General features: G+C 42.8%; 1 protein-coding gene across 7 annotated transcripts in view; it reads left to right on the plus strand.

Annotated features, from left to right (window-relative positions):
- Positions 1 to 27,203, plus strand: part of VPS13D (vacuolar protein sorting 13 homolog D) — a 249,077-nt gene that overhangs the window by 125,937 nt on the left and 95,937 nt on the right. For all 7 annotated transcript variants that reach the window (XR_009399590.1, XR_009399591.1, XM_059375825.1 and 4 more), the window contains 6 exons: positions 2,439 to 2,547; positions 7,383 to 7,546; positions 8,918 to 9,026; positions 11,320 to 11,499; positions 13,088 to 13,204; positions 14,186 to 14,335. Coding sequence is in view for 5 of the 7 variants with exons in the window: in XM_059375825.1 (XP_059231808.1) it covers positions 2,439 to 2,547; positions 7,383 to 7,546; positions 8,918 to 9,026; positions 11,320 to 11,499; positions 13,088 to 13,204; positions 14,186 to 14,335 (829 nt within the window). In the remaining 2 variants the exon portion in view is untranslated. The remainder of the gene's footprint in view (positions 1 to 2,438; positions 2,548 to 7,382; positions 7,547 to 8,917; positions 9,027 to 11,319; positions 11,500 to 13,087; positions 13,205 to 14,185; positions 14,336 to 27,203) is intronic.

Consider the following 27,203-nt stretch of genomic DNA (forward strand, 5'->3'; position numbering starts at 1 on the left):
TTCCAGCAAAATGTAAATACAGTTGATTGTTTCTGTGCCGGTTATGGAGCCAGTTTTAAAGTTTACCTGTGGGAAAAACAGGGAAAAGAGCTAAGTCTTTAGCACGACAAATAGAACGCCCCCATTCGACAGGACATTTAAGATCAGATCCCTTACCAAAATGTTCTGAATAATTTTGCTTATGAATGACATTTTTGTATGCACTGAGGCTCACAAAATTATCTCGGGGTCTGGCTGCACCTCTCACCTACCCAGAGCCCAGATTTCACTAGCAATGAATGAATTGAATGGGCATCTTTGCTTAGAATCACCATTCTTTTCCTTGTTTGTTACGGATCTCTTTGGAAATACTGGTGCTGGGTTGTTTATCTTGTTATAATTAAGTCAGGCTGCTTGTTTCTTTTTAAAGATTATGGCACTCGCCAGCATGACGTGCTTACGGTTTTAGTGCCTGAAAAACCAGTTCTTAATCTGGTTGCTAATCATGTTTTTCTCTTTATGTTCTCATGTGAAATTCCAGTAGTTAGTTACTCTGCTCTTGAACTGAAGACTCCGTGGGTGATTGTGACTTTAATGGGTTGGGCAGATAGGGAGCAGATAAAGCGTGAGGTTCCTGGGAGTTTTGGTGTGGGGAGAGATTGTACCATGTTTTGACATATTTTAGACATGATTTCTTTGCATTTTTGCAGAGAACAAATGACGAGGAAGAGACTAGTTTTGTTTTGGCTTTTAGTTTCAGTTGAAGTGAAATGCACACAACATAAAATTAACCATTTAAAAACAAACAATTCAGGGACATTTCGTGACATTTAGTGTGTTCCTGCTATTCTGCAGCCACCGCTGGGTCTTGTTCCAGAACATTTGCATTGGCCCAGGAAGAAACGCCCAACCCATTAAGCAGTTACTGGGCACCACCTTCTTACCCCCCAGCCCCTGGCAACCACCAGTCTGCTCTCCATCCCTAAGAATTTACCTGTTCCAGATATTTCACATAAATGGGGTCATAAATATGTGGCCCTTTCTCTCTGGCTTCTTTCACTTAGCATGATGTTTTCCTGGTTCATCCACACTCTAGCATGTGTCAGAATTCCCTTCCTGTTGTGGCCGAGTAATGTTTTGTTGTATGGACGTACCCCACTCTGGCGTCCATTCCTCTGCTGATGGACGCCAGTGTGGTGGTCACTTTCGGCCGCTGTGGAGGGGGCTGCTGTCAGCATGCCTATGCCCATGTGTGTTGGAGTGCTGTCTCCAGTTCCTTGCTGTATCCACCTAGGGCCGAAATTGCTGGGTTCCATGTTGTTTCTATGTTGAAGTTTTTGAGGAACTGCTCTCCTGCTCTCCGCAGCAGCTGAATCACGGTGCCTTCCCACTCGCAGTGGGCCAGCGTTCGGCTTCTCCACAGCTCCCCAACACTTGCTGTTTCACAGGTTTTTGACTGTAGCCTTCCTACTGGGTGTGTAGTGACTTCTGCTGGTGGTTTTGATTTGCATTTCCTTAACACCTCATGATGTTGAGCTTTTCATGTGCTTACGGACCATTTGCTTATCTCTGGAGAAATGTCCATTCAAATCCTTTACTTGTTTTTAATTCTTTTTTTTTTTTTTTGCATCTCATTGTTGAATTTGAGACCCTTGTATAATATGGGTACAAATTCTATATGAGCTGTATGATTTGCAGACATCTTCTCTCCTGTTCTGTGAATTGTCTTTTTACTTCCTTGTTGGTGTCCTTTGAAGAGCAGAAGGTTTTAATTTTGTTGAAATCTAATTTATGTGTTTATTTTTGTCACTTGTACTTTTTTCGTCATGAAAACTAGTTTTTCACTCCGAATTTCTCGGTCCCTTTTTGATGATAAAGATTAGTGGAAACAGGAGAATAATCTAAATAAAATCTAATCAAAATACCCCAAAGTGTAGCTAGCCTGCAGCATTCCATAAAGCTTAGGGTTCTTAAGCCATGGAGAAACACAACACGATCGAGTTGGAAGCAGGTGATTATAAACCCTTTGTTTTCTTTTCATCCTAAAGGGACTTCTGATTTCTTGCCAAGCCTTGGGGATGCAGTGATGCTGATCTTCTCTCTGGCAAAGAGCAGAGCTAATTCTTGGACACTTGGAATGTCTGGCTTAATTTGGGGGGTGGGGGCTCTAAGGATATATAGTCATTCTTTTATGTCTGAATTTTAAGGCACTAAAATCATCAGGAGAGGGGGAAATGTCAGTTTGTCTTCTGACAAATGAATCTTTGAACTGTACAAGGAAACCGCACAACCTTGATCTTTCCATAACTTGAGTTAGACTTTTTCTGCTGTGATTTTTAAGTTTCCTCTTTATAGATGAGGTTTTAAGCCTTTTAAGGATTTGCATCTGAGTTCTTGAATACACGCGTGCGTGTATGTAGATGCGTGTATGTATGTGTGCATTATTGTTTTAATTCTAGTTTACAGGAGGGGACGGGAAGGCCCGGGGCCTCTAGCAAGACCACTGCGTGTGCGGAGCTCGTCTTGGATGTCTCCCCAAAGACGCAAAGAGTCATTTTAAAGAAGAAGGTAAGAGAACCTAGCACTTATAATTTAGAAGAGGAGTTTTTTTTTTTTTTAGCCCTGCAGGGGTTTCTGGTCATCCTGTCCAGCCCCTCTTCGTGCACAGGGAGGGGCTAGAGGCAGCCTGGATGGCTTCCTCCGGATGGAACACTGAGGTGCACAAGTGACTTTAAGAGGGGGGAGACTGACCAACTGTAATTTAAAAAAAAAAACACATTTACTTAAAGGCTTTGTTCCTGAAGGTTTTCCATCATGTGAATCAGACAACCCAAAAATAACCCTGATAAGTGAATGTCTCTTTACAACCCTGTTGCCTTAATGCTGACAAAGGACACCTTTCATAACCAAAAGTGGTTTTGCGTGTGTCAGTGGTGTAGCTTAATTTGGATTTGAGTTTATACAACTCCTCTCAAAAGTTTAAATGGGGAGAGGGGTAGACTCAAATCATTTCAAATTTTGTACGCCAAATGAAACTTTAACATAAGTGTGTTTTTTTATTTTGTTTTTGTTTTTTAAAGATTTTATTTATTTATTTGACAGAAATCACAAGTAGGCAGAGAGGCAGGCAGAGAGAGAGGAGGAAGCAGGCTCCCTGCTGAGCAGAGAGCCCGATGTGGGGCTCAATCCCAGGACCCTGGGATCATGACCTGAGCTGAAGACAGAGGCTTTAACCCACTGAGCCACCCAGGCTTCCCTGTTATTGCCCTCTTTGTGGAAGGCTATGCCTATCTGTGAGATGCATTTTGGAATCAAGATTTGGGACTGGTGATGACTAAAGAGATCGTGAGGCATACTAATTGAAAGTAATTGGAAGGTCTGGAGGCTTTTATTGGGAATTCTGAAGAAGAAAAACTTTGAAAAGCAGTAATCTAAAAATGAAAAGCAGCAAGCCCAACAGAAATCAAGTGAATCGAAAAAAATGGCAGAGCCCTTGGAAATGATGTTGTCAGATGGTTTTCCAAGAATGTTCAAGCTGATGAGCATGTTAGCACGAAAGGAGACAAAGTCAGAAGTAAGGTGATTTGCCAGCTGGGGTTTGAGCGCGGGTTTGATCAGCAGAAGAGGAATGATAAATAATTTAATTTCCAAGGGCTGGGTGACTGTGAAGCAGACAAAAACAGACTTTTTTTTAATGAGGTAGGAAAAAAACGTTTTGAAAAAGATATTATAATTTATATAACATTTTTACTGCTGTTAATTTCCTTTGATGGGGATGGAAAATGGTGCGTAGGAGAGTAGGTGTAAATGAGTTACACGGACATCCCAAACTAGGCTCTGTTCCAAGAATTAGCCTTAGGAAATGGTCCTCTGCTCTTCAACTGGAAACCAAGAGTAGGAAGTCTGACATCTTGGGTCCTTGGTTGGTTGGTTAGCTTTTGTCCTTTTACTTTTATTTTGAAAGAATCTCAAACTCAGAGAAAAACAGGCAGTAATTCTGTAGAAGGGATGCTGTGATTTCGATTTGTCTTGTCACTGCTGATGTTATCTTCAGCACTTGATGAAGGTGGTTCTGGATTGTGAAGCAAAGTTTCTCTCTTTCCCTTGCATTTAGTAAATACTTTGTGGACAGGTACTTGGAGACTCTGTAGACATCCTGATCCTCATCAGATTTTCTGTGCATTATGTATGTGTATTGGCTTGGACTCGCATGATGGAATGCTATAGACTGGAAGACTGGAATCATGGGAATTCATTTCTCACAGTTCCTGCAGGCTGGGATGGCCAGGATCCAGGTGCTGGCCATGCGGTTTTCTGCTGAGGGCCCGCTTCCTGGCTTGTAGACTTCTGCCTTCTCACCGTGTCTTCCAATGGCAGAGAGTCTAAGGGGAAGGCGGGGAGAAAGCCAGCTCGTTGGTGCCTGTCCTTGGAATGGTGCTAATTCCATCAGGAGAGTTCTACCCGTATGCCCTGATCTAAACCCAATTATCACCCAAGGTTTCCATTTTGAAATACCATCTACATTTCAGAGTAGGTCTCTAACATAAGAACTTGGGGCAGGGGTGTCAGTGTGGTTCGTAGCGTAGTGTATGTTGTCACGATGGATTCCTCTTTTCTTCAGTGGGTTACCGGTTACCGTCAGAATATATTTATGCTCAGTCCCCATATTCGGTCAGTGGGAGTTCTTTCTTCTTGGGTGTCCTTTTGGCATATGCCCCTCATTCCCTGAACACGTCCGTACTTACTAACAGCAGGTTATGCTATACTTTTCTGCCGCATGCTGGAATTTGTCCTTCTCAAGGAGCCCTGACCCCTCCTAGCAGAGAGTGGAAGTTGGAAAGCTAAGACACGTACACTAGGTGCACTCATCGCTACTGCGATGTCCTTTCCAGGCTCCCCCCGGGGGACAGAGCTAGGGGTTTTCTGTGCGCACGGCCTGTGTACACATATGTACACGTGCCTGCACCCAAGCCTGCACCCATACATAGGTATGTATATGTACAGAGTATACATGCATATATGTACACATTTTATGTATTTATATATTCTGCATATTTCTAGATCTCTGTATTTTAAGAACCAGCAGTTCACTCTGATATTTTTGATTACAGTCCAACATCACAAATTCATCCTAATTTTCTCCCTTTCCATATTTGTAAGTCCCTTGTCCAGCACTAAGAACATATTTACTAATTCGATCACTTCCTCTGAATGTAACCCAGTCTTCTGTCTCCAGAGTGGTGCCCTATCGCCTGTGTAAGCACACCCTGCGATCTGGCTTGGCCTCTGATCGCCACATCCTCGACAGCAGGCACCCTTTTCGGCCCCTACCCCTCGCAGGAATGCTCTTCTCACCTCTTTTGGTCTCTGACAGCCCACACTAAGCTTCCAGCCTCCCGTCCCTTGGTACGGATCATCACGTACCTTGGGCTTCAACACCACACTGTGGGCTGCCCTCCCCCAAAGCCCCCTCCCACCCACCATCACAGTCCCCATGGACTTCTGTCTTCCTCAGTGTCATCTCAAGGTTTTGGGGCTAAATTGTGAGGGAACTGGGAAAAGGAACTGGAAGGAGAATGGTACATCTCAGATTTTAAAATGGAAATGTTGGTAGTTTCCAATTCTGATGAGTCTACGTGTAAGGGCAGACAGTAGAGGAATCCATGTATGAAAACTTGATTTCCTCCAGCATCTGTGCTTTGATTCCCAATCTGGAACAGCTGCAGGATAATTGAGCTGCTTTTCCATCTGGCTTTGGCACCGAGGATCGAGGTGCGCTCTCACCACGAACAGAGAAGTGAGCACTTGGGGGCCGCAGGTGTGCAGCTCAGTGTCCTCTCTTAGCAAGGAGCACACAGGAGAAAGAGCATCATATCTTTCTGGCTTCATCTTTTGGTTTTGCCCCTTAAAGATAGATGATGTCTGGTGTTTCACATTCCTCACGGAGCCTCACTTTCTTACTGATCTAACAGGTTCGTGAGAAGAATCAACTAAGATGAGGTATGTAAAGTGCCAGGCAAAGAACCATAGTCATCCTAACACAGCAAACATTTTGCGAGGCTGCCCTGGGCCAAGTGCCTTCTGTTTGTTACACTTACCGCAGGAACCCTATAATAGCTTCATTTCTCCCTTGGACAGATCAGGAAACAGAGGCTCTGCAAGGTTTAGTGACCTGTCTGAGGTCATTCAGCTGCTAATTGGTGCAGCTGGACTTCGGATCTTGGCCTTTGACGCTGGTGTTCATAGAACTTCATTAGTTTTGACTCTGTGGATGTCGTGCAGAAGCTTTTAGATAGGGGCAGCCTGGTCCTCAGGACCCCGTGTGTGGTCCCTACAAGGGTTTGTTGCTGTGGAGGAGCTCCTGGCCCGTGAGAGTGGATGTGATCCTGACAGGGCTAGCTGGAGTGCCTTCTAGAGGTGAGGGGCTACTGGCCTAGAATATCTGGGTTGCGTTAGGCCCCGTGAGCGAAGTAGTTAAGGCTGTTGGCTTTGAAATCAGGCTGTGGAAATAAAATCCTCACCCCTCCACCTGATGGTTATGTGACTACACCAAAGTTTCTTCATCTCACTGAGCTGTAACTTTCTCACCTGTGAGTAAAGGTAATAATGGGATATATGTCATTGGATTGTTTTAAGGGTTAAGTGAGTTACTACATGTAAATCCCATGGATCTGTGACTGGCACATGTAAATTCTCAATAAGTATTATTATTCTTATTACTTCTTGAATATAATGGATTTTATAGACTTCCATGGATTGATCTGGAAGTCCAAGAGCTGTTTATAAAACATTCCAAAGGAGAAACTATATTTAGAATTAATAGCAGTCAACTTAGTGTAACCTTTGAATTCAGTCAACTTTATATTTGAATAGAATCAGCTTATGAATTAGAAACCATCAATATAGTTGTATTTTCATGATAAACACGGAAAGGGAGAAGACATCTGGTAAATTCTGGTTGTCTGCCAGTTATGAGGATTACCAGTGATCAAATATAAAGACTATCATATATACTTTATATAATTGGATCCCTCTCGAAGGTAAGTGCACCCGAGGGTCACCATCTGGGACAGCAGTTACCCTAGCAGTGCAGCTAATGGAGTTTGGACTGAACCTCAACTCACTAGTTTGTTCAGAAAATACTAAGTATATGAAAAAAATACATCCTTAAAATATATATTATTTGTAATGTTTGGTTCAAGAGTTAGCGTGTTTCATCCTAAGTGTAGCTCGGGATTGACAACAGTGGAAGTTAGAATTAAGCTTGTGTATAATATGGAAAATGTCTTTGACTGTAGTTTCTGCTTGAGAACGTAGCCCTCGTGTGAGGCTCTTGCATCCATACCTGAAGTTTGGCTCTGCCTGTAACGGCTTTCTGTGTCCGTGTGTCTCTCTGCCCCCAGGAGCCCGGGAAGCGCTCCCAACTGTGGAGGATGACCGGCACGGGCATGCTGGCCCACGAGGGATCTTCGGTGCCTCACAACCCCAATAAGCCCTCCGCAGCCCGCTCCCCCGAGGGCTCCGCCATCTTGGATATCGCTGGTCTTGCGGCAGTAACTGACAACAGGTACTTTTCCAGATAACTTTTGATGCCAGCCCATTGCTTCCAAACTCCCATTTCAGTGGAGATACATACCAAAAAGTAAGCCTGTAAATGAAGTAAGAATTTGTATTTTTTTAAAAGATTTTATTAATTTATTTGACAGAGAAATCACAAGTAGGCAGAGAGGTAGGCAGAGAGAGAGGGGGTGGCAGGGTCCCTGCTGAGAGAGCAGAGAGCCCGATGCGGGGCTGGATCCCAGGACCCTGAGATCATGACCTAAGCTGAAGACAGAGGCTTAACCCACTGAGCACCCAGGTGCCCCATGAGAATTTGTATTTTTATATTTGTATTTTTCTTTAGTATGAGATCTGTCACGTTCCTAAATACAAATTTTGGGTCTTTATTTTATTTTTGTTAGGCTATTGTTGAAATGCCCATGCAGGTGTTAAAAAAAAAGTCAAACAATATGAAGGATATGAAAAAATGAATTTTCTCTTCCCACCAAATCTCTACTCTCCATTCCTCCCTAGAAATGAGCAGGTTTTTAAAAATATTTTTAAGAATTCGTTGTTGTTTTTTTTTTTTTTAAAGATTTTATTTATTTATTTGACAGATAGAGATCACAAGTAGACAGAGAGGCAGGCAGAGGTGGGGGGTGGTGAGCGGGGTGCTGTGGAGCAGGCTGCCTGCTGAGCAGAGAGCCTGATGCAGGGCTCAATCCCAGGACCCTGAGATCATGACCTGAGCCAAAGGCAGAGGGTTAGCCCACTGAGCCACCCAGGTGCCCCTCTTTTTAAGAATTCTTGTTAAATATTTCAAAAGCAGAAATAAACTATTAAGAGAATAATCAAATGTGTTTTTATGACCAACTCCTTAGGTTTGAATGGGTTACCGGGGACAAATAAGTTATTTGACTTGCCTGTGCGTTAGTTTCTTTATGCAGTCAGTATATTTTTTCCCAGTTGATACCTTACTTACTTCCAAAAGGACTTTACATGACTTACAAGTGAAAACCCGACATAAAATAAAGGTAATTGGGAATTAAATAGAAAAAAACCCTCTTGAAAATATTTTCTGATCTATTTAGTGGAGAGCCCTTCTCAAACTGCGTAATAGCTGCTCACTGTGGAAAGGCAGGGACCAGATTATTACAGCTGTTGTGAGTCCTTAAAAGTACTGATACTCCTTTGTGTCCCCCTGTTTGATGCTTCCCATTTTGCCTTATTCCTCTTTGCTTATGAAGAGACACCTCGCTGCCATGGGATTCGGGCTGCCCGCCCATTGGGTTTTAAGGAGGGAAGATGTTGGAAGAAAGAAGAGCAAAACCGACCCCAGTACTCTGTTTAGGCCTCACATACTCGACTTGAAGACTCACTGCATGTCCCTGTGTTGCAGATACGAGCCACTGATGCTACGCAAGCCGGATCGCAGGCGAAGCACAACTCAGACGTGGAGTTTCCGGGAAGGAAAACTGACCTGTGGGCTGCACGGGTTGGTTGTCCAGGTCAGTAGTGCTTGACGCCCTCAGCTGCAGCAAGGAGTGCTTGAACCTTCTTTGAAGCCAAGTCTCAATTAAGATAAATACACTGGAAGGGGGAGATCATTACAGAGCGAGTATGCATTGTTTCATTATAGTCCAGAAGGTCAAGGAACTCCTGTTGTGCATCTGTGTGTATTTACAGGGATAATATTCTTAGAGGTGGTATATGAGAAATGTGTTGGGAATGTTGTCTGTAGGTAATGGGACCTTTTTTCTAGGTCTTGGATTATTTTTCTTTGGTGATCTAAATTACCTGTATGAGCCACCTGGGTGGCTCAGTTGGCTAAGCATCTGCCTTCGGCTCGGGTCGTGACCCCGGAGTCCTGGGATGGAGCTTCACAATGGGCTCCCTGCTCAGCGGGGAGTCTGCCTCTCCCTCTCCCTCTGTCCCTTCCCACTCATGCTCACTCACTCTCTCTCAAATAAATAAATAAAAGCTTTAAAAAAAATTACCTATGTAATTTTCAAAAGAAAGAAAGAAAAATGCCGGCTAAAAGCCCAATGCTAAGTTACGTGGATTAATTTTAGACCTGTAGAATTAATCCAATATCTACAACAATCTTTTATCAATCAATTATCCAATATCTACAACAGTCTTCCGTGATGTGTTCCAGCTGCGTTTTCTAGATTCTGTTTATTTCTGCATTCTTAGTGGTGCCCAAATAAGCGTTTAATTATTGTAGCGAATGTCAGAATGAAGATTGCTGGTCAGTTTCCTCTGCCCTCTGCCAGTCTATCTCATGATAAATCATTGCTCATAAGCAATGTTCACATGTTTAGAAAATGACCAGGAGTTTGGATTTTCTGCCCTTCTTCTGGCTTCAGGCCAGAAGGAAGACCCTGGATCTGGAGTGATTGGGGCAGGAAGTTGTCACAGAGGTTTGGGCATATCGCTGAATGACGTGACAGTTTCTGCTTCAGCCCAGGGCTCGACCCAAAAGGTAAACGTGATGGCATCAGGGCCCAGCTTAGAGGACCCTTAGCATGTCTGTCCCTGGTGGACACCAGGCTGGCCCTCCACAGGGGGAGGTTGTTCACCAGGGCAATGAGCAAAATTGGAAGGAGCCTCTGCCTGCTGTTTGGTGAGATTTATTTTCTTTTATCTCCCTTGCCCTGAGCTTTTTCTGTCAAAGCCAGGCCGCTTACTTCTATGAAGCACACATCTGGTATGGATTTGTGATTTTCAATTAACAATACAGTTCGGGCTTCTGGAGGCAAGAGAGGGCACGTTGTAATTGTTGGGCCCCGGGTCTGACCCGGACTTCCGCAGACTTCCCTTCCGGTTTGTTCCTAAAGCCCACGGAATTCGGATTCTTGTAGAGCAGACCCCCGCCCCCATCCTTTGCTGGTGTTTTTTGTTTCTTGAATCCAGTTTATCATTTCTGTGGTTGTGAGTGACGCCATAATAACAGTATTCAGCTGAGCAGGGTGTGCTTTGGTTAGGGAAATAAGCTTGTTTTGCTCTTATTATTCTAAATAAAGTAACCGAAGGCATTAACCATCTGACACCACTGCCCTGAGAAGGTTGTGTATGTACTTTCTTAACGAACTTACAACAGTCGTAGAAAGCTTTCTCCGTGTTGAAATCTGTTCTGTAAACCCAGCTCAGAGTTTCCTTTTCATTACTCAGTATTTAAAAATTAACAAAGGGGATCAAGACACACTAGCTATTATCTTCTCTAGCCCTGTATCTGCTGTCCCATAGACATGGTCCCGTTGACTTCCGTTTTGTTTGGGGCAGATAGCAAGAAGATACTTTCCTCCAAAGGTCTGAGTAGCTGGCTTTCAGATGGCATTCGCTGCTCTGTTTCATTTTAGAAGAGGCGCCATCGTTTGAATATTTGAGCTCACTGTCCAACCGTCGGTCTGTTTACCGAGATTTTCAGCTCTAGAATTTGCTCCTTATTGGAAGGCTGATATTTTAGTTTTTTAACCAAACCTGAATGAGAATACTCAGAGAAATGGGGTTTTGGTACTTTTTTAAAAGCTTATTTTAATGACTAGAAGTTACTCGTAAACCAATATACTCTATTCTTACTCAGAATTCCCTAAATTCCTGTAGCATAACTTTCTGTCTTGCCCAGGTAATCCTCCTGGTTTTCATCTTCAGTAAAGCTGAAGAAACAGTAAATGCTTTGTTAAAAATTGATCATGACCCTTCAAAAGAGAATTTAAATTTGATAACTTGCTTCAGATGACATGTTACGTTGTCAAAGTCAGTTCCTTTCTCTTTGCTTTCATGTCTTTATCCTTTTAGGCCAAAGGAGGGCTTTCCGGTTTGTTTGATGGAGCTGAAGTTGTTCTTGGTCCTGACACTTCCATGGAGCTTCTGGGGCCAGTTCCTCCTGAACAACAGTTTATCAACCAAAAAATGAGGCCTGGTTCTGGAATGTTATCTATCCGAGTCATCCCAGATGGGCCGACCAGAGCACTCCAGGTGATTATTTATCATAAGAACTGATGTGAATCTCACTGTGCTTTCCCCCCACACATTGGTTAGTCATTCTACAAATATTTATTGAGACATGTATGCTGGCTATGAGACTAGGATGCCCTTGTTTAGAAAATAGGGGTAAGACCTACTTCACAAAGTTGTGATAAGAATTGAAGTATAAAAAATAATATGAGGGGCGCCTGGGTGGCTCAGTGGGTTAAAGCCTCTGCCTTCAGCTCAGGTTATGATCCCGGGGTTTTGGGATCGGGCCCCCGCATCGGGCTCTCTGCTCAGCAGGGAGCCTGCTTCCTCCTCTCTCTCTCTGCCTGCCTCTCCGCCTACTTGTGATTTCTGTCTGTCAAATAAATGAATAAAATCTTTAAAAAAATAATAATAATAAGATGATAGTAGAAAAAGGTAAGAGGGCAATGCCAAGAATGGTACATATTATTATTATCAGTCATTATATAGTATTAAATCTTTAATGGATATATTAACGACAAGATGCTTGAAGTCCTGGGTCAGACCATGACCGTACTGTGTAGTGAAAGCAGGAGTGGAGGGTGGTCTGCAGAATATACAGGAAGGATTCGTATTCCCAGACTTGGAGGCTTCCTAAGAGGAGTAATATTTAAGCTGAGATCTGAAGGTTGACCGAGAGGAGTTAGCCAGATCACCAGGGAAGGTGAAGGGGCTGTGTGCTAATGAGAAGAGTGTTCACTCAGCAGTTTTTTACTGAGCACTTACTAGAGCCAAGCGAGGTTCTTGGTACTGAGCACAGACTACTGAACAAACACACAAAACCCCCTGCGGTCTGGGAACTCCCATTTTGAAGGAGTAAACAAATAGTAAGCAAAAAACATAATGAAGAAATGATGTAGGATTTGGGAAGTTGATAAGTCGAAGACCTGGAGTTGAAAGGGAGTGGCCCAACGGGCACAGAGAGCGTGCTCCGAGTTAATGCTGGAGACAGAAGCAGGGGCCAGATTATTTAAAGTCTGACACATACCGCAAATTTTGTGGTTTTTCTCTGGCAATGAGGGATCAAGGAATGAGGAGTTTGGGACTTGTTAGTATATGCTATCTACGTGAAAATGTCTAGAAGTCTGTAAATGTGGGTCTGGTGCTCAGGGGAGAGATCTGTGCTGGAGATACAGGTTTGTCAGGGCCTGGTGTAATTAGAGGGCTGAGGGAAAGGAGAGATGCAGGTGGTGTGTGACAGTGACCTCTCCGGGGCAGTGTCTCATAATCCACAATCCCTCTTATAAAAGCACCCTTCTTTTCAGGCAAACTTTGAATGTAGTGATCTTAAGGTTTGTCCTTTTGGACTTGACCAATAATTCTAGATCACCTGTAGATGCCTAGTGCCCCGTATGATGCTCTCGAGGTCTGTAACTTGACTTTGGCCCTGTAGACTTACAACCAAGTTTACTTCATTATTACCCAAGTCTTATTTGGCAGCGTTTCTGAAACCATTAACTTCCATAGGATTATTGAGCACATCGTGACTTTTGACCTACACAGTTGGTATGGAATGGGTTTCATTGTGGAAGTATGAGCCCTCTTACAACAGTGTTTTATTTGACTTCAGATAACAGATTTCTCCCAACGGAAAAGTGACCGTTCATCATATGAAATGGATGAACTTCCCGTTACCGAGCAAGAGGTACAGAAATTAAAGAATCCAGACACAGAGCAGGAACTGGAAGTAAGTTTTAAGTATTGTAAATTCATTTCTTTATTATTAGTTTTTTAGAACTTTGCTCTATGGTTTTCTCAGTTTTAGACCTCTTTTCTCTCTGCCCTCTGAATTCTAAATACAGCTGTTGCCTTATGGTGTTTATGTCATCACAACATGAATGTGTGAATTTATTAATTAAATGAGAGCTAAAATTGAATCAGAATGTGATAGTGTACGAAAGTAAGATAACAAGAAAGAAAATCAAACTTTGAAATTTATACAAGGTCAGGAATAAGCAAACTAGGTTTTTTGAGGGCCCCCAGTTTTCTCTTGTCATCTTTCTTCCTCTCTCCCTTGTTTGGGTGTTAGAAAGTGGAGTTTGAAAAGGAACATGAGGTGAACATGAAAACATACACTAGGGCACCTGGGTGGCTTGGTTAAGCATCTGTCTTTGGCTCAGGTCATGATCCCAGGGTCCTGGGATCAAGCCCGGCATCAGGCTCCCTGCTCAGCGGAGAGCCTGCTTCTCTCTCTCCCTTTGCTGCTCCCCTTGCTTGTGCTCTCTCTTTCTCTGTCAAATTAATAAAATTAAAAAAAAAAAAAAGACATATACTTATAGGGTATTTATTTAGTAACTTAAAAAAAAAAAAATAAGGACCTACATGTAAAGCACTGTGTCGGATATTATGGAAGTCCAGTGAATAGCATACTAAAAGCTTGCATCCCAAACAGGGAGAAAGATTCTCAAACAGGTCTTTTCCTATAATGAAATGCAGAATGTGTTCAGTGCTCCGAGAGAGGTATTATCATATCATATCATTTTGGAGTTCTGGAAGGGGTGGGCACTGAGCCTAGAGAGAACGGTGCCTAATGAGAGACCAGAGTTGGATAAGTGGTTTGCACCTGCTCAGGGGTGAAGCAGAGGGATTTAAAGCCACATGTTTCCCTGCACTCTCCTAGGTACCTTGCCCTCTGTTTAAACTGGGTTGTATTTTGGTTTTCTTTCAGGTGCTTGTGAAGTTAGAAGGTGGAATTGGGTTGTCCTTAATTAATAAAGTCCCAGAAGAACTGGTCTTTGCAAGTCTTACAGGAATCAATGTGCATTACACACAGCTGGCAACAAGTCACATGCTTGAGCTGAGCATACAGGATGTGCAGGTAATGGGGGCAGTTCAGAGCTTGTTAAACCTTCTTGTGTTCTTGCTGAACACCCAGCCAGATCCAGTGTTTGGTGTCCTAAAAACACTAATGCTCTGGTGGAGATATCTTATTATGGACTTCAAAAAATTATTCTATGAAAATAATTGTTCCCATCTATGTTTGTCTCACCAGTGTTTCTGTATAGTAGCCAGTGACTTAGACGATTTAGTCCAAATGGCATGGAAGAAAGTGGACCCTGGTTCCCCATTCGCCAATAGGAAAAAGTAACAGGAAATCATTGAACCATCATTAGAGAAATTGAAGTTCACTGCAGGGAGAAAAAAGTAAGAGAACTGGACTTGTACTTCCGGCCAAAGTGTACGAATAGGGAACCAGATTCCTACCTGAAGCAGCCCCCAAGTCCAGATAAAATAAGGAAACAATAGGTTCAAGGCCCTGTAAATCAGGCACTGAAAGACAGCGACCCTTGAGAGGTGGAAAACAAAAAAGCTGAGCCCTGCATTCACCTCAGCTGACTGCCTTGAGAAAGTTTCCAGGCCATGGCACTGAGAGGGGAGATGAAGAGAGAGCCCAGTAGAGTGAATGAGTTGAACAGGCCAGGCAGAGAGTCTGGAGACCGAGGCATCTAGAGTTTCATGGGGCGGCGTACCTGGGAGGAGCATGCTGCACAGAAAGCAGACTCGGGAGATCTCTGGAGGGGTTCTGTGAGCATTCAGCAGAGGACAGATCGGTGCTGCATGTAAGGAAACTACCATCTGAACCATCCACGAGGATCTCACAGGGACAGCATCTGCTGCTCCCCAGGGCTGGGGATGGGCTTTGTTCCCCCAGCCAGACTAGAAACACTAATAACATATGTAACATTGGGAAGAGTCTTCCAAAAAATCTTGCCTTCATAGTGAACTATAATTAGCCCTTGGCTGAGCACTGTTCCAGACCCACCTAACAAATCATAAAAGCAAAGTCTGAAAGGATCAGTCTGTTTCCAAGTAATTTAACTATATCCCTGAACAAAGCTCAGGATTTAATGGAATGCAAAAATACCCAGCACCCAACAAAGTAAAATTCACAATCTCTGGCATCCTGTCAAAAATTACCAGGTGTGCAAAGGGGCAGGAAAACACAATATATAATGAGAATAATCAGTTGAATGGACCCAGAGCTAACACAGATGTTAGAATTTTCAGAGAAGGACATTAACTGTTACTATAACTGCATTGTACATGTTCAAAAAGTTAAGTAGACACATAGAAGATATGAGAAACTCAAACTTCTAGAGATTAAAATGAAATGAAAAACACACTGCTTTCAATGAATAGCAGATGACACAGTACAGGAAAAAAAAAGATTAGTGAACTTGAAGACATAGCAATGAAAACTGTCCAAATTGAAATGCTCAGGGGAAAATAATCCATAAAAAGAAAACAGCATCAGTGACCTACAGGACACCCTCAAGCAACCTAACATGTGGATAATTGGAGTCCCTGAAGGCCAAGAGTGAGAGGAGGGCATATAAAAAGTATTTGAAGAAATCTTGGCCATAAATTTTCCAAGTTTAATGAAAACTAAACTCACAGATAGAAGCCCAAGCACGAACAGAAACACATGCTTGCATGCGCATGAAGGAAACTACACCAAGGTACATCATCATTAAATTACTCAAAAGCAGTGATGAGTTATCCAGGTTAAGCAATACTTGTCATGTGCCAGGAGAAAAAGTGAGAATGAGAGCTGACTTCTCATTGGGAATGATATGAGCGAGAAGAGAAGACAGTAATGTCTTTAAAGAACTGGAAGGAAGAATAACCATCAACCTGGAATTCTATGCCCAGCAAATATATCTTTCAAAAGCAAGGGTGAATCACCTTTGCCCAGTTCCCTGGCAGGGTTGTTGTGGCTGGGCAGAGGGCTGAGGTGGCTTATGTCGGGACACGGAACGGAGCTTCCTCCTGGCTCCCATTAGGTGCTGAGATGCCTAAGAAAGCTGGTGTGATCAACAGGGGTAAGAATCAGAGCAAGGAGCCAGGAAGACCAGTTCCTCCCTTAAGTCCTATGGTGATTGATCCTACATGTTGTGTCACCGTAGCCATCCATGCTAAACCTGGGTCCAAACAAAATGCTCTAATAAACGTGATGGTGGAAGCTGTTAGTGTGGTCATCGCAGCCCCCTCCCCCCAGCCCTGTCAGAAGGAGAGGCTAATGCCCAGCTCTGTTGGTACCTTTGAATGTCCTGGAGCTCAGGGAGAGTGACGTGGTTTTAGTTAAGGGTGGTCAATCTCATGGAAAAGTGGTGGCCTCCACAACTGCAGAAGAGATCTTGGAGAAATTAAAGCAGCACCCCCTCCCCAGTAAATAAATAAATAAATAAATACAAGCAAGTTATGAGAAATACATCCTTGAGAAGCCTTTTGTTTCTATTTGTTTTTAAAGATTTTATTTATTTATTTAATTGACAGAGACATAGTGAGAGAGGGAACACAAGTAAGGAGAGTGGGAGAGGGAGAAGCAGGCTTCCCACTGAGCAGGGAGCCCGATGCGGGGCTCAATCCCAGAACTCCAGAATCATGACCCGAGCCAAAGGTGGGTACTTAACAACTGAGCCACCCAGGAGCCCTGAGAAGACTTTTAACTGCTCTTAATGAAGAGGCTGTTAAATAGGAAAATATATTTTTGTGTATGGAAGAACTTGAAAAAAAAATAAATTTAAGAACAAGACTCAAAAAAGAAGTAGGAATTTTAAAAGTACTGTACGTTCAAAATAGATTCTAACATCCCTGACCCCAAGTAGCTTGGAACGTGCTTGCATTACAAAATAACAGAGCTGGAAGAGTTCTTCGGGATGACCTCAGTCAGCCCCTTTCATCCTGTGACGGGGCTTCCGCTCTCCAGAAGTTGGGAAGCTTGTTCAGGATCGCTCTGTGCAGGATGCCAGCCGAAACCCAGATCCCTTGACTCCTGGCTGGATGCCGTTTATCCTGATTTTGTAAATGAAGAGACTTCCACAGACTTCTAGGGTTCTGAGGACTGTCTTCTCTAGAGTTTACAAGTGACAGAAGAAAACCTGTCACACTGCTTCGTGGTCTTACTTTATATTTTAAAAGGCTTATCTTAAATTTTTAAAAAGTGCTTTTTTATGTCTTTTTAAAACTTGATAGGGCGTTTTGTGAAAAAGAAAATAAGAATAATTAGGACTTGTAATTTCATGTTAATTATTTTGGGGAAGTCACTGAATTTTCTTCCTCCTTGGATGGTAACTGCAAACCTCAAATCTGTAGTTCTTGTGAGTCTCTGAAGATCTTTAAAGGAAGGAGGCCTGGATGCTACTTTCGGTATGTGTAAAAGCCTTATCAGAAATCATCTCTACATTAAAGCCTCAAAAGCTAATAAAAGAATGAGATAGAAATGTTTTTAGACATACAAAAGCTAAAAGAACTCACTTCCAGCACATTCATGCTAAAAAAAAATGTTAAGTAACATCATTCAGGCAGAAGGAAATGGGAGCAGGTGGAAATCTGGCTCTCCACAAAGGAATGAGCCCCTGAAATGATAAATACACAGGTGAATGAGAATATTTTCTAATTATTTAGATTTCTTTAAGAGAGAATCAACTGCTTAGACAAAACTGATAGCACTGTATTTTAGAGCCTATAAGATGTTAGAGTAAAGTGAATGACAACTATAGCATCAAGTTTGGAGAGAAGAAATGGAAGTATGTTAACTACAGTGTTCTTATGCGCTCGGTAGTATGCTGTCATTTGAACATAAACTGGTAAGTTAAAGATGAATACTAGAAATCCTAAAGCAACAAAGAGCTACAACTAATAGTCCAACAGAAGGAGAAGATGGACAACCCAAGAGAAGGCAGAAAAAGTGGGAAAACATGGGAAAGAACAGATGAGACAGATCGAAAACAAATAACAAGATGGTAGAGTCATTCAAACTGAACTGTATCAATTAAATAAATGTGAATGCTATAAGGACCTCCAATGGAAAGGCACAGGTGATCAGACTGGAGTATAAAGCGAGATCCAATTACATGCTGCCTCCGAGGAACACATTGAATATAAAGACACAGTAGGTTAAAAGAGAAGAATGGAAAAAGACATACTGAGCTAGAACTAGTCATAAGAAAGTGGAAATGGCTAGATTCCTGTCAGAATCAATTACAGAGCAAAGCGTATTACTGGGAATAAGGAAGGTAATGTCCTAATGCTGAGAGAGACAGTGTATGCGGACCACATGATGATCGCAGCTATCTAATGCTGAGAGTGACAGCGTATGTGGACCACATCATGATCGCAGCTATTTATGTACCTGATCTCAGGGCTTTGAAGTGTAGGAAGCAAAAACTGATAGCACTGAAAGAAGAAATGGACAAGTACACAATTATAGTAGAATATTTCAAGGAGGGGCCAAGATGGCGGAGGAGTAGGAGAACCCTATTTCAGTTGGTCTCCTGAATTGAGCTGGATATCTACCAGACCACTCTGACCACCCAGGATATCAGCCTGAGATGTAAGAAGATATCTCAGGGTCTATACCAACAGAATATCTCTGGCGGCTGGATTTGAGGTATGAAGCAGGGAGCTGCGATTCTGCTGGCAGATACCAGAAGATAAATGGAAGAGGGAGAGAGCCGCCGTAAGCGCTGGCACCAGAAAGGTGAAATAACACAGGAGCGCACAAGCCTCCCACACTGGGGCCTGGGCACAGACTTGCAGACCAGACCAGTAGCTGTGGGGAAAGAACTTTAGGGTAGCCCATTGGACTGAAACCTGGAGCTGCGGGGGTGCACATGTGAACTGGGGGTAGCTGATGGTTTTAGAAGCACAAAGGGCAAGGGCAAGGGCTGGGAGTGCTGCTGTGGGGCACACAACCCAGGACGCTGGGGTGTTCAGCAGCACAGACAAAAACCGAGTCAGTGTGGCCTGCAGGGCTTTCTGGAGAACAGACTGTACTCGCTCTATGCTGAGACAGAGGACTGGGCACAATCGCTTCTGCTCTGACTCTCAGAAGAGACACTGAAAGCTGCCAGGGAAAGTTGCCAGAGAACAAAAGCCCCCAAAACCAGTTTTCACTGAGCCTGTCCCCCCAATAGGGGGCAGGGCATTTCTGCCCAAACAGGGTTGCCTGAGTAACAGCACAGCAGGCCCCTCCCCCAGAAGACAGGCTGGAAGAACAAGAGGCCGACAACCCTAAGGGCCCTATAAAATGGGTGCATCTTGCTTGGGTTGTGTTCAACAGAGTTTGGACTCTGTACATTCCCTCAACCACCTCTCACCAGAATGACTAGGAGGAGGAACCCGCAACATAGGAAAAATTCAGAGATTGTGACCTTTGCCACTGAACTAATAGATATGGTTATAAGCAAAATGCTGGAATTAGACTTCAGGATAACAGTTATGCAGATTATAGCTAGGTTGGAGAAGAACATTAATGGCAACATAGATTCTCTGAGGGCAGAAGTGAGAGCTGATCTGGCAGAACTTAAAAATGCTATTGATGAGATCCAATCTAATCTAGATACTCCAATAGCTAGGGTAAATGAGGCAGAAGAATGAATTAGTGATCTAGAAGATAAACTGATAGAAAAGAAGGATCAGGAGGAGGCCTGGAGCAAACAGCTTAGAATCCATGAAAACAGAATTAGAGGAATAAATGATGCCATGAAATGATCCAATGTCAGAATTATTGGGATCTAAGGGGGTAGAGAGAGAGAAAGGACTAGAAGATATAGCTGAGCAAATCCTAGCTGAGATTTTCCCTAATCTGGAGAATGAAATAAGCATCATGTCCTAGAAATAGAACTCCCCCCTCCAAGATTAAAGAGGGCAGACCAACCCTCAGGCATGTGGTAGTGAAATTTGTGAATCTTAAAACCAGAGAAGACATCTTACAGGCTGCTAGGGGGAAGAGATTCCTTCATACAAAGGGAGGAACATCAGAATAACGTCAGACCTGTCCACAGAAACCTGACAAGCCAAAAAGGTCTGGCAAGATATATGCAGGGTACTAAATGAGAAGAACATGCAGCTGAGAATACTTTATCTGGCAAGGCTGTCATTTAGAATGGATGGAGAGATAAAGAGCTCCCAAGACTGGCAAAAACTGAAAGAATATTTGACCACTAAGCTGGCCCTGCAAGAAGTACGAAGGGGGGTTCTATAAAAGAAGAAAGACCCTAAGAGTGATATAGAATAGAAATTTACAGAGACAATCTATAGAAAGAAGGATTTCACAGGCAACATGATAACAATAAAAACACACCTTTCAATAATCACTCCCAACGTGAACAGCCTAAATGCTCCCATGAAACGGCATAGGGTTGCAGATTGGATAAAAAGACATATGGACCCATCCATATGCTGTCTATGAGAGACTCATTTTGAACCTAAAGAGACATCTAGACTGAAATTGAAGAGATGGAGACTGATCTTTCATGCCAACGGACTGCAAAAGAAAGGTAGGGTGGCAATCCTCATATCCGACAAATTAGATTTTAAGCTAAAGACCCTAGTAAGAGATACAGAAGGACACTGTATCATTCTTAAAGGGTCTATCCAATAAGAAAATCTAACAATTTTAAATATCTATGCCCCCAACATGGAAAAAGCCAACTACATAAGCCAACTGTTATTCAAAATAAAGAAACATATGGATAATAATACATTAATTGTAGGGGATCTTAGCACTCTACTCTCAGCAATAGACAGATCACCTAAGCAGAAAATGAACAAAGAAATAAGAACTTTGAATGACACATTGGACCAGATGGACCCCATAGGTAAATACAGAACATTTCACCCTAAACCAACAGAATATTCATTCTTCTTGAGCACATGTGAAACTTTTTCCAGAATAGACCACATATGGGTCATGAATCAGATCTCAGCTGATACCAAAAGATTGAGATTATTCCTTGCATAGTCTCAGACTATAATGCTTTGAAACTGGAACTCAATCACAAGAAAAAGTTTGGAAGAAATTCAAACACTTGGAAGCTAAAGACCATCCTGCTCAAGAATGTTTGGGTCAACCAGGAAATCAAACAGGTACTTAACTTAAACATTTCATAGAAACCAATGAAAATGAAAACACATCAGTCCAAAACATATCAGATACAACAAAAGCGGTCCTAAGGGGGAAATACATAGCAAAGCAAAGCCTCATTCAAAAAAATAGAAAAATCCCGAATATGCAAACTCTCTACACCTTAAAGAACTGGAGAATCAACAACAAATTAAGCCTATCCCATGCATGAGAAGGGAAACAATTAAGATTAGAGCAGAGACCAATGAATTAGAAACCAGAGATATGGTAGAACACATCCTTGAAACTAGAAGTGGCTTCTTTGAAAGAATTGGTAAGATCGAGGAACCATAGGCCAGACTAATCCAAAAGAAGAGAGAAAGGACCCAAATTAATAAAATTATGAATGAAAGGCGGGAGATCACTACTAACACCAAGGAGATAGAAGCAGTCATCAGAAATTATTATCAACAGCTATATGCCAATAATTAAGCAACCTAGAAGAAATGGATGCATTCCTGGAAACCTGTAAGCTTCAAAGACCAAAACAGGAAGAAATTGACGACCTGAATAGACCAATAACTAGTAACAAGATTGAAGCCATGATCAAAAAATAAGAGTCAAGTACCTGATGGATTCTCTGGGGAATTCTACCTAACATTCTAAGAAGAAATAATAGGAGACTAAAGCAGTTTAAAAGAATAGAAACAGAAGGAGAACTTCCAGACTATCTATGAAGCCAGCATTACCTTGAATATGGATGTCCAGATTCTCAACAAGATCCTAGCTAATAGGACCCAACAGCACATTAAAAAGATTATCCACCATGACCAGGTGGGATTTATCCCTGGTGGTCCAACATTCGCAAATCAGTGTGATAGAGAACAAATTTCTAAGAGAAAAGAGAAGAACCACATGGTCCTCTCAATTGATGCCAAAAAAGCATTTGAGAAAATACAGCATCCTTTCCTGATTAAAACTCTTCAGAGTATAGGGATAGAGAGAACATTCCTCAATTTTATAAAATCCATCTATGAAAAACCCAGAGCAAATATTCTCAATGGGGAAAAGCTGAGAGACTTTCCCTTAAAATCAGGAGAATGACAAGGATGCCCACTCTTGCCACCGTTGTTCAACATAGTACTATAAGTCCCAGCAACAGCAATCAGGCAACAAAAAGAAATGAAAAGTATTCAAAGTGGCAAAGAAGAAGTCAAACTCTCTCTCTTTGCAGATGACATGATACTTTATGTGGAAAACCCTAAAGACCCCACTCCCAAACTACTAGAATTCATACAGCAATTCAGTAATGTGGCAGGATACAAAATCAATGCACAGAAATCAGTTACTTTCTTATACACTAACAATGAAACTGTGGAAAGAGAAATTAGAGAATCGATTTCATTTATAATAGCACCAAAAATCATAAGATACCTTGGAACCTAACCAAAGAGGTAAAGGATCTATACTCTGGGAACTACAGAACATTCATGAAAGAAATTGAAGACACAAAAAGATGGAAAGATATCCCATGCTCATGGATCAGAAGAACAAACATGGTTAAAGTATCTGTGCTGCCCAGAGCATAGTACAGATTGCTATACTTTAAATGCCATCCCAATCAAAATACCATCAGCATTTTTCAAAGTGCTGGAACAAACAATCCTAAAATCTATATGGAACCAGAAGAGACCCTGAATTGCCAAGGAAATGTTGAAAAGGAAAAACAAAGTGGGGGCATCATGTTGCCTGATTTCAAGCTTTACTACAAAGCTGTGGTCACCAAGACAGCATGGTACTGGCACAAAAACAGACACATAGACCAATGGAACAGAGTAGAGAGCCTGGATATGGACCCACAACTCTCTGGTCAAATAATCTTGAACAAAGCCAGAAAAAATATCCAATGGAGAAAAGACACTCTCTTCAATAAATGGTGTTGGGAAAATTGGAAAATATACAGAAGAATGAAACTCGACCATTCTCTTACACCACATACAAAGATAAACTCAAAATGGATGAAAGACCACAATGTGAGACAGGAATCCATCAAAAACCTGGAGGAGAACATAGGCAGTAACCTCTTCGACATCAGCCACAGCAACTTCTTTCAAGACAGGTCTCCAAAGGCAAAAGTGAAAATGAACTTTTGGGACTTCATCAAAATAAAAAGTTTCTGCACAGCAAAGGAAACAGTCAACAAAACAAAGAGACAGCCCACAGAATGGAAGAAGATATTTGCAAATGACACTACAAAGGCCTGATATCCAAGATCTGTAAGAAACTTCTCAAACTCAACACTCAAAAAACAAATAAGTCAAAATGGGCAGAAGACATGAACAGACACTTTTCCAATGAAGACACACAAATGGCTAACAGACACATGAAAAAATGTTCATCATCATTAGGCATCAGGGAAATTAAAATCAACCAAACTGAGATACCACTTACACCAGTTAGAATGACAGAAATTAACAAGGCAATAAACAAATGTTGGAGAGGATGTGGAGAGAGGGGAACCCTCTTACACTGTTGGTGGGAATGCAAGTTGGTGCAGCTACTTTGGAGGCTCCTCAAAAAATTAAAATTAAAGCTACCCTATGACCTGGCAATTGCACTACTGGGTATTTACCCCAAAGATACAGATGTAGTGAAAAGAAGGGCCATATGCACCCCAATGTTCATAGCAGCAATGTCCACAATAGCCAAACTGTGGAAAGAGCAGAGATGTTCTTCAGCAGACAAATGGTTAAAGATATGGTCCATATATGCAATGGAATATTACTCAGCCATCAGAAAGGATGGCTTTTACCCAGCTTTTGCATCAACATGGATGGGACTGGAGGAGATTATGCTGAGGCAGAGAAAGTTAATTATGTGGTTTCATTTACTTGTGGAACATAAGGAGTAGCATGGAGGACATTAGGAGAAAGAAGGGAAAAATAAAGACAGGGGTTATCGAAGGGGAGGATGAACCATGAGAGACTGGACTCTGAGAAACAAACTGAGGGTTTTAGAGGGGAGGAGTGTGGGGGATGGGTGAGGCCAGTGGTGGGTATTAAGGAGGGCACGTACTACGTGGAACACTGGGTGTTATCTGTAAACAGTGAATCTTGGAACACTACATCAAAAACAAATGGTGTACATAACATAATAAAAAAAGGAAAAAGAAAATTTCATTGCCCTCTCTGAATAATTGTTAGAATTATCAAATAAGCAGCAATTCATCAAAGGTATACTAGACTTGAATAGCACTACCAACCAGGTAGCCTAATTGACATTTATCCGGCAGCCCACTTAGCAACAGCAGAAAACCTGTTCTTCTCAAGTGCACAGGAAACATTTCCAAGAGAGACCACATTCTGGACCATAAAACAATTCCCAAGTACAAAAGGATTCAAGTCACACAGTCTATTCTCTCATCACAATGGAATTGAAGTGGAGCAGAAAGATAGTTGGGAAAATCCCCCAAATGATTGGAAACTAAAAAGCATATTTCTGAATAGCCCAGAGATCAGAGGAGAAATCAAAATAGAAATCAGAAAATATTTTGAACTAAACGAAGATGAAAACACAGCATGTCAAAGTTGGTGGAACGCTACTGCAGCTCTACTGAAGGGAGATTTCTAGCACTATTAGAGGAGGATAAAGGTCTGGAAACTGAACTCAGGTGTCATCTTAAGAAACTAAACAACAACAACAACAAATTAAGCCTAAAAGCAGCAGAAGAAAGGAAGTGAGTATCCCAGTGGAAATCACTGGAGCAGAAACCAAAAACCACAGGGAAAGGAAGGAAAGAAAGAAGTCAAAAGCTGCTTCTTTGAGAAAATCAGTCAAACTAACAAACTTCTGATGAGTTTGATCAGGAGGGGAAAGAGAGAAGACAAATCACTGATGCCAAGAAAGGGAAGCGTGCCAGAGAGGCCCGCAACTTGACAGTGCTATGGGGACGAAGCTTTGAGGGGAGCTGTAAGCTCATCCCAGCCCCGGGGCTGCCTGGGGATGGGGCTGTTGATGTTTGAGGCCACCGTGAACCTGGGGAGGGCAGGTGGGGTGGGAAAGCCACCGAGCTGGCTGTTCTTGCTGAGTTTCAGCCAACTTTCTCTGATAAGTGACCCCTGGACTGCTGCAAGCCCTTGGTTAACTGTCAAAGCTCTGAAAAGGTTGACTTTGACAGTTTCTGCCCAAATTTTGTGATCCTGCTATCAAGACAGCTCTTGTCTTTGTAGCCTCGTGTTTGCAGCCCTTCCTTCCAGCCTCCACCAGGATTACCGTGTCTAGGAAACCAGTTCCTGGTAAACATTTCCAGAAGGATCCAAAGACCTAAACCTTGATTCTTTCCCTGGGTGGGGAGCCTGCATTCCTCCAGAGGCTGTGCATTGCGTGCCCCTGACCAGGTGTCCTTCTGCTCTCGCTCACACTGTACACTTCCATCCACCCGAAACCCTCTTTCAGAAAAATGTTTTTATCCTACAGCACAGAGAGAAAACGGTTCAGGCTAATCACATCTTGTTTGTTTGAGGACAGATAAAAAGTTACTATTTTGTCCTTCTATTTCTTGTCTTTTTTTCTTCACCTTACAGAGAAGCTCCAAAGAGCTATTTGTGCTTCATGAATTTCATTAACCATTTAGTCAAGAATATTTGTCCTATAATACCTCTTGACTTAAGGTGTGCCATAAATCGTGGAAAATAAACAGGTTTGAGAGTTGACCATGATTACAGCGCTGGGACAAAGAATGTTTAAAAATAGAAACTGTGGTCCCCATTCTTCCGAAGCATCTAATCTAACTGGGAGAATAACACTAGAATTTGTACCTCTTCCACATCTTGTATCAAGTGTACTTGCCTCCATTATCAAGAATAACGGAGCGGTCAGAGTAAGGTGTCTTCTCTATTGGATGTGACGGGTGATTCATTCACTCGGTAAATTCCTAGGGCATCGGCGGTGTACCGCGCAGGGCACTAGGCTCTGGGGAGAACAGCCGTGACTCAGGAGATGAGTTCTGCTCCCTTTGGGCTAGCAGGCCAGGGAAGAGGTCAGCCAACAGGGGGAGCGAGCAAGCGAGGAACATGACGGCCACCTGTGGGAACTGCTCGAAAGAATACGGAATGCTTTTGAGATGAAGTGGCCTGGGAAGATCTTCCCAAGGCGGTGAGAGCTAACCTTGGAGGAAGGGAGTGAGCGAGCCCTGGAGAAGGCTATTAGGGTAAAACGCATTCCCTCGGAATCCAGAGACTCTGAAGAGAGGAGAGCTGCCCCCTTTTGAGAAATAACCCGAAGGCTTGGGTAGGGGGAGGTTGGAGCAAACCTGGAGGGGATTGCTCTGTGCTGAAGGCGGGGCTGTGGGCAGTGGCTACATCATGGAGGCCGTGGCGAGAAGTTTGGTTTCATCCCAGGAGAAAGGGAAGCCTCTGTCAGGTGTAAAGGAAGGAGGGGCATGAGTTGGAAAGGAAGGAGGGACAGGAGCTCACCGCGGCTGCTGTGCAGGGAGTACACGGTAGGGCCGAGGATGGAAGTAGGAGCAAGTGCTCATGCTCACGGTCTCTCGCCCTTACCTCTGCGACGTAAGAGCCCGCAGGTTATCCAGATGGCTGTGTGGCCGTCCGTGTGGTACACGGGGAGGGTCACAGGATTTGGTGCCAGAAGTGCCTGTATTTGAACCTGACTTATCCGCCTCACTAGCTGTGGGAATGTGGACAAGTGGTCTAACTTCTCTAAGCTTCTGTTTAGTCTTTTGTAAAATGAGGAGAAAGACTTTAGCCTTTAGAGCTGTAGTAAGGGATGTATTCGGTGACGTGTAGGGAGTACACTTAGATGTGTAGAAAGTACACGG

The sequence above is a fragment of the Mustela nigripes genome, chromosome 14, assembly GCF_022355385.1.
Source record: "Mustela nigripes isolate SB6536 chromosome 14, MUSNIG.SB6536, whole genome shotgun sequence".
Lineage (NCBI taxonomy): Eukaryota > Metazoa > Chordata > Mammalia > Carnivora > Mustelidae > Mustela > Mustela nigripes.